The sequence below is a fragment of the Castanea sativa genome, chromosome 2 (genome assembly GCF_040712315.1).
Source record: "Castanea sativa cultivar Marrone di Chiusa Pesio chromosome 2, ASM4071231v1".
Taxonomy (NCBI): Eukaryota; Viridiplantae; Streptophyta; class Magnoliopsida; order Fagales; family Fagaceae; genus Castanea; species Castanea sativa.
In genome coordinates, this window is record NC_134014.1 from 13550572 (window position 1) to 13558817 (window position 8246).

At 34.9% G+C, this 8246-nt stretch overlaps 1 protein-coding gene across 1 annotated transcript; it reads right to left on the reverse strand.

The window, feature by feature from the left end:
• Window positions 1–3747: 3747 nt before the first annotated feature.
• On the reverse strand, window positions 3748–4284 carry LOC142624276 (cell wall / vacuolar inhibitor of fructosidase 1-like). Its single transcript, XM_075797803.1, has one exon. It carries the CDS (start codon window positions 4282–4284, stop codon window positions 3748–3750), a length of 537 nt encoding a protein of 178 aa, XP_075653918.1.
• Between the last annotated feature and the right edge of the window lie 3962 nt (window positions 4285–8246).

The window sequence follows — 8246 nt, forward strand, 5'->3', positions numbered from 1 at the left end:
AGTAGCACTTAGGGTTTTCATTGCTCCACAACTACATTCTGGTAATGGCTCAAGATTCAACAATTGATCCCATAATATCTTAAATTTTGTGAATATTCAGTTACTGTCATATAATTTTGAGCGATGTGAGAAATCTCCCTTTGAAGATTATAGATTTTGGGACCATTGCCTTGTGAAAACAGAATTTTCAATTCAATCCATATATCTCTAGCAGTTTCACAATAGATTTTACTACTAGATACATCAACATGCATTGAATTGATGAGCCAAGAAAGTACCATTGTGTTGCAGCTATCCCAGTCTTCATAGAGAGGAGATTCTGGATCGGGCATGGAGATCTTGCCATTGATGAACCCTATCTTCTTCTTAGCAGTGAAAGCCAAGATCATAGACCTTGACCAAGAATGATAATTTCGCATCCCAAGCAAAGGTCATGTTACTAAAACACTGCCTGGATTCTCACTTGAGCTGAGAAAGTATGGATTTGCAGGAATTGATTCATTATTTGTGGTTGAATTTGGCTGAGAAGTATGGTTGTTGATTTGATCAGAGGGTTGTTGACTGGATTAGATTGGTTGCTTGAATCAAGGGAAGCCATTGTTGAAGCTTGAGTTCAGCTTCGTAGCTTTGACACCATATAAAATCTGGAACTCTCTCTCTAAATAGAAGATCAGAGATTTTATTGAATCAGAAAATGAATGATACAAGCAACTGATCTTAATACATAAGGACTATCCTATATATACAAGTCTCAAGGATAACTAACTCCCTAATATCAGGAAAGATTAGTTACAAACTATGCTAAATTGTACAAAGGTCTTATACTATTTACATGACAGACCAATGGTTACAAGCCGGTGTATCATAATTTCCAAAGCTATGTATAAAGATTTCATGATAGGGTACTGCCCCAATGGTCTCTAGCACATCCTTGCAGGCCCACTGATGCTCTGTATCTGATGCCTTTGTCACACGGTTGCTACACAATTGTTGTGGCTTACCTTGGTTGCTAGTGACGATGCTCTACGATTGGACTGCTGCCCTGCACCAGGCACAGCAGATAAGTCCTTACAACTTAAGTTAAATGCATCAGTTTTAACACTCTTAGATAGATTAAGCAATAGCAAGATCGGTGTTCATTCCTTCTCAGTTTGACTGAGCCCACTGTTGTTGTTGTTATGGACGAATGAACGTAACAGGCGGGGGGAGTGGGGTGAGATTGAGGGTGATGGGGTGGCCATCGGAGACCACCTCGATCAACGCTAAATGTTAAGGGTGGTGACCTCAGTGATAGTCGCTGCTAGCAATGGTGGGGGAACTCATGAATCTCTGCCATGGCTGGGCATGAGACTTAGAGATCAGAGATGTGAGAGAGATAGAGAGCTTTGAAGATTTTTTTTTTCAAAATTTTAAATGATAATAATTTTATTTATAAAATATTCTGAAGTTACCAAGATGATGCTATTTTGGGTGAAAGGGTCAGTTTAAAGGAGGCTAACTGGAGGTCCTCATTGAACAATTTTCATAGACGCTTCTGGCTTTATTTTCACGACTAGTTTTATATAATTTTATTGATATTTTGCTATTTGACTCAAACGGTACGTCAAAATATACTTGTACAAAATATTATGTTTCAATGGACAAATTATAATGCCCACTAGAATGGAATTAACAATGTTGGGTCGTTGGCTACTGTAGATATCGAATTAGTAAAAAACATCAATACCAACAACAACAACCTATCAACTTATTTGAGGCGAAAAACCTATTTTCGTCCCTACATTTTCACGCGATTCCCACTTTGGTCCTTAACTTTTTTTTTTTTCCACCACTTTTACTCCCTATCTTGGAAAACGCGTCTCGTTTTAGTCCCTATCGTTACATCAGAGTCAGAAAATGCACATGTGGCAAACGATAGAATTAAAAAATATTAAAAATATTTTATTTTGTTTTAAAATAAATAAAATTTTAGTTATCAATAATTTTAAAATAACAATATTAAAAATTTTAGTTAAAAATAATTGTTCTTCATGTTCTTCCCCAAGAACATGGTTGTCCAAAAAATAAGAAATTCAAGATTTTCTTCTCTTTTATTTCATTTTCTTAGCATCCAAACAAGCAAAAATATATACAAAACCATGATCAAACTCAGATACTCTAACACAATCAACTAACAAAACCCAAAACATTTAAGTAGTCCCACATATTATTATCAACCCAGAGTTAGCAAAACAAGGACATTTAGCAAGACATCGGTGAGGACTAGAGCGACGATGGTGATGATGGAGAGCAAGACAATAAAATACACCAAAACACAATTATGAGAAATCGGCGATCTCGGCGGTGCAGATCTGATCAGAGAGAGAGGGAGAGTGAATGAGTGACTGAAAAAGACACGAAACGATGCCGTCGCACGTGGATCTGGACCGTCAGATGGAGCATCTGATGGAGTGCAAGTCGTTGCAGGAGGCGGAGGTGAAAACGCTTTGCGATCAGGCGAGGGCGATTCTCGTCGAGGAGTGGAATGTACAGCCGGTGAAGGTGTCCAATGACAGTTTGTGGTGATATCCACGGCCAGTTCTATGATCTCATCGAGCTCTTTTGGTTTTTTCATTTTGTTTTTGAAAAATTGTGATTTTTAGCTATTGAAATTTTGAGGAAGAAATGTCTTAGACCTGTTTATGGTTGAATATAAATGTATATTTGTGTAGAATTATTTATATATATATATATATATATATAAGTAATTAGATTTAAACCCAGATGGTCACCGTGGTCCTTTGAGATCTGATCTTCTCTCTCTCTAAACCCAGATAGTCATTGTGGTTTGATCTGGCTAGCTCATAATTGTGTTTTGGGTTTTGTTAGTTGATTGTGTTAGAGTATCTGAGTTAAATCATGGTTTTGTATATGTTTTTGCTTGTTTGGATGCTAAGAAAATGAAATAAAAGGGAAGAAAATCTTGAATTTCTTATTTTCTAGGCAACCATGTTCTTGGGGGAAGAACATGAAGAACAATTATTTTTAACTGAAATTTTTAATATTTTTATTTTAAAATTATTGATAACTAAAATTTTATTTTATTTTAAAACAAAATAAAATATTTTTAATATTTTTTAATTCTGCCGTTTGCCACATGTGCATTTTCCGTCTCTGATGTAACGGCAAGGACTAAAACGAGACACGTTTTCCAGGATAGGGAGTAAAAGCGGTGGAAAAAAAAAGTTAGGGACCAAAGTGAGAATCGCGTGAAAACGTAGAAACGAAAATAGGTTTTTCGCCCTTATTTAAAGATAAAGAATTTTGTACTTATACTTATTCTCTCAATTAAAATTTAATTTAGAAGGTGTTATTACAGATTCACGTGACATCTCACAAATATGAAACTAACGCTCTGTTTGTTTCAACAATGATGTTTTCTAGAAAATGAGTTATTTTCTTAAAAGCATTTTCTATGAAACTATCTAATTTTCTAATGTTTGGTAGCAACTTTAAATGAGTTGAAAAACAACCTCCTAACTTCCCTTATTTAGCTTGCTGTGAGATAGAGTTGTTTTCCAAAAAAATTTAATGGAAAACAATCTTTAAAAATAAGTCATACTTTTTATATTGACCAAAGATAATTTTCTTTTGACTTTTTTTTTTTTTTATGCTACCAAATACTGGAAAACAAGGAAAACTATCTTTACACTAGGTTTTTCATTGAAACAAATGGAGCGTAAAGATAGAGAAATGCATAAAAGCTACTTAAAGCAATAGCTTGACAATGGCATTAGCCACTTTTGCAACATTGTTTATATTTGTGTTCTCAACAGTCAGCGGTGAATTGCCTGAGAAACCTTCTTCACAAGAATTGCTCTCGTTGGCAGCATCTTGTGTACCTTGATCAGCAAACTTAGGATTACCCTTGGTTAAAGCTTCAATGGACACTGGAACATCAGCAGTTAAAACACCAGTCTTGTAATTTTCAACACAAGAGAGTAATGCTTCCTTAACCTCGTTTCTTTGGCTCTGAAGAAGAAGGCTGTTGATGTGGATTAGAGTTTGAGTAGTCGTGGTGTTTAGGACATTAACCATTATGAGAGCTAGCCCTGCAACATCTGCTGTGGCACTTTTAGGGTCTGATTTAAGGGAAGAGATGCAAAGATTGTAGTTTGGTGTTTGCTTGCATGTTTGCTCAATCAAATTGTCATCATTGGGACTTAGTCTGGCACATTGACTAGACGATAAAAATATGATTTGAAAGACGACATGAACAAGAACTATGAACACTAAAGTTCTCATCTTTGTTGAAGAAAAATACGTTTATGCTTAGTGGGATAGAGAATATTGTGTGGAGCTTATGCTTAAATGTATGAGCTCTTTTATAGGGAATTTGATATATAACTGAAATTTCAAAATAAAATTCACCAAATAGTACTTATCCTAACTTTTTTGTTTTTTGAGAATCAGTACTTATCCTAACTAATTTCAATGTATATGACAATTTTAAATTTTTACTATTATTGTATAGAATAGATACAATTACAACTAAATGACTTCTTAAAAGGTAAATAATATTAATAAAAACGTATCATGATGGACACAGGTACACTTATCTATAACATAAATTCGTAAAATACGTTATGTCTTTGTTCCAATAAAAATTAATCTCCTTTCCATCTGTAAAACGCATCATGATGCTTGGAACTGCACAAATTTTACCTTATATTCTTTTTGGGAAGATAAATCATATTCAATTACTACAAATCATGGAAAGGGGATAAGATAAGAGAATACCCCTTATCTTATCCCCCTTCCCTATATATGTGTGTGTGTTTCTAAAAAAAAAAAAAAACTATAAATCATGCAAACCATTGTGAATTATTGGACTTTACTATAAATAGAATCGATTTCCATTCTACATCGATTGCCATAAAAAATATTGATTTTCTTTCCTAATAAAATGAAAACTATAATGGAATCTATTGATTTTCTTTTCTAATAAAATCGTAATAAGTATGAGATGAGATCTTCCAATTATGTTATTTTTTTGAATGGAAACAAATACGCACACAGAATCTTTCACTTGGGATTCTCAAAAAAAAAAAAAAAGAATCTTTCACTTGGATTTTGAAGGAGTACTATTAAAAGAATTTCCTTTATTGAGTATACGACTACATTTTCAATTATTTATACCGTTATAGGAGTAATTCTTAGGTACTCCCGGAGCACGGAGAATGATACTCCCTCCTCTCACATTCATGGTGGGGTCCGCTCATTAAATTCATGATGGGGTCCACCATGAATGTGAGAGGAGGGAGCACCATTTCACTATACTTCGGGACTACCTAAGAATTTTCCCCGTTATAGTGTAAATTCAGTGATAATTAATAAGTATGGTGAATTGTAAATTACACTCCTAAAATTTGAAATTGCGTAAATTTTACACCTTGAAGTTTGAGAAGTTGGATTTTACAAATAAGATTTGACAAACAAGATTTTTTTGACATATGAGAAAATACTATATGTTATTTTATCTAATATTTTTTTGACAAACAAGATTATTCAGACCTCTTATTAATAAAAAAAAAAAGATTATCCAGAACTCTTCAAAAATTTGACATTTTTTTAATCATAAATACTAATATGATAAAATACTATATGTTGTTTTGATGCTTCGAACTTGTTGCCCTTCCCTTATCTCATCCTCCTTCCCCTATATATGTGTGTGTGTGTCTCAAAAAAAAAAAAAAAGATACTCAGTGTTGTTGAGTCGTCCCACATCGGTAAGGTGTGATATTGAGAAGGGGTTTACCACTTGCTCCGCGACACTAACTGCGGCATGCAATTTTGGTGTTGACGTGTGAGTATATTCCTTATCTCATCCCCTTCCCCTATATATATATGTGTGTGTGTGTGTTTCTCAAAAAAAAAGAAAAAAAGAAAAAGATACTCAGTGTTGTTGAGTCGTCCCACATCGGTAAGGTGTGATATTGAGAAAGGGTTTATCACTTGCTCTGCGACATTAACTGTTGCATATAGTTTTGGTGTTGGCGTGTGAGTGTATTCCCTTATCTCATTTCCTTCCCCTATATATATATATATATATATATATATGTGTGTGTGTGTGTGTGTGTGTTTCTCGAAAAAAAAAAAAAAAAACTTGTCGTCCTTTTAATTATGATTTGTGGGTTTTGTTGATATTTAAGTGATTTTAATGAAATCTTAGAATTAGCATTACACCATTACCTTACAAAGGTCACAATACATAAACCCAAAGAATCGACTAGAAATGAAATCGTTAAACAAATTGCACCAAATTTAAGTAACTTTCTTGGCTTGGAAATGATATTGACAAGTGAACAAATGTTACAGAGAAAACAAAAGTGTATTATTCATCAAAAAAAAAAAAAAAAAAGACAAAACAAAAGTGTATCACTGTACATTTCCCTTTCATCCACCATATAGAAACAATACTCAATAATCTTTGGCTAACCACGATGAGTACCATTCTTCTCCATGTGTGTAAATGTTCATGGATCACCCTTGACCTTTTTTTTTTTTTTTTTGAGAGAGTTTCAACCTATGGCATCTTCTCTTGATGATTTTCTTTATCATCAGACCAAGACACCAATTGGTTTTTGGTGTAGGCGGGGATTGAACCCCAGATCTCTTATTCAACCATCAGAGACTTTACCATTTGAGTTAACTGGAACCCACACCCTTGACCCTTAGTTAAAGCTTCTTTTGGCGTCTAGAACATCACCTCCTATAACGTAAAAATAATATCTTTCCGCAAAAAAAACTAATGCTTTCTTTACCTTGAGTCTTGGTTCCTATGAAAAAGGCTATTGATATTGCATTGGTGTTGAGAACATTAACGATTATGAGGGCTAGCTCTATTACATTTGTTATGGCACTTTTAGGGTCAGATTTAAGGAAAGAGATGCAAAGTTTGTATAGGATATCTAAGTAAATGAAATTTCACTTGAAAGACCCAAAGAGTTACCAGATGTCGTATATCTAAGTATCTTACCCATCTGACCTCGTTTGACTCCATCTATCATCTACGGCTAGGATTTGCCTCCTTGGCCTAAGTCTAGGTCTACTAAATCAAGTAAGCGAATTCATTTTTTTATATGCATATATCAAATGTATAAGATATTGGAGATTCTAGCCATTTGCCCCTATTGAGCAAAATATTTGGCAATATGTCTCTGTTTCAAAACTATATAGGGGCGTGCCCCTGTTTCGAGACTCGATCACCATAAAGCCGAGTTACTTAAGGAACTCGACTATTAGAAAGTCGAGTTTTGGGCAGGCTGTTGCCAAGCTGAATCGCCACCATGGCTTTTCCTCAATAAAATATTCTCGCGTTACTGTTTAGAACTCGGCAATGGGGAAACCGAGTTATATGCAAAATTAAAATGGAATTTTGAATGTAACGTCTCCAAAACAATTTGTCTCCCTCCCTCCCTCAGTCCGATCAATAGCCACCCTCAGTCCGTTCAGTAGACCCTTTCCAAGTTCAACGCATCTTCAAGTTCTCTTATTTCTACCTGTAGGCTGAAGCTCAACCCAAACCCACACCCAAAACTCTCACCATAACCCTCACCATAGCCGAAGCTCAACCCAATCCATCTTCAAAGTTAAAGGATTAGAAACATATTAAGGTAATTTCTAAATGCTGAGTTCAATTTTTTTCCCCTTTGCATTTAATCTAAGTTAAGTGTTGCTTGTGCATGTACTCTGATTTGAGTGTGACTTCTTAAGTTTTTTTTCCCACGACACGATTACTCTTCATCTGACATCTCCACGCCTGACTGATAAATGAGATTGCCAAGAAGTGATTGCACATATCGTGCTTGTTTGAACAACTTACACTCTACTAACAGTGACACATACAATCAAAACAAAGTTAAGGAAAATAGTTCTCCAACAAAGTCCAATTACAAAACGACACGATTACTCTTCATCTAACATCTCCACATCTGACTAATAAATGGGAGCAGCAAGAAGTGATTGTATGTATTGTGCTTGCTTGTACAACTTACACTCCACTAACTCTCGAATCTCAACTTAGGTCTGATATCGATTAAGATGTATCTTCATTTGATTATTTTCTTCTCTTATGCAGTTCAATGCTCTACGAAGTACGTCGATTGTGTCTCTTGGCATCAGCGATGCAAGTCGTCGAGGCACCGACAACTTATAATCGACCCACTCATCATACAACATTTCCTATTCATGGAGTAACCAAGCCC

What these genes read in the sequence shown, in the direction of transcription:
- LOC142624276 (XM_075797803.1), bottom strand. Translation starts at nt 4,284, where the DNA reads ATGAGAACTTTAGTGTTCATAGTTCTTGTTCATGTCGTCTTTCAAATC.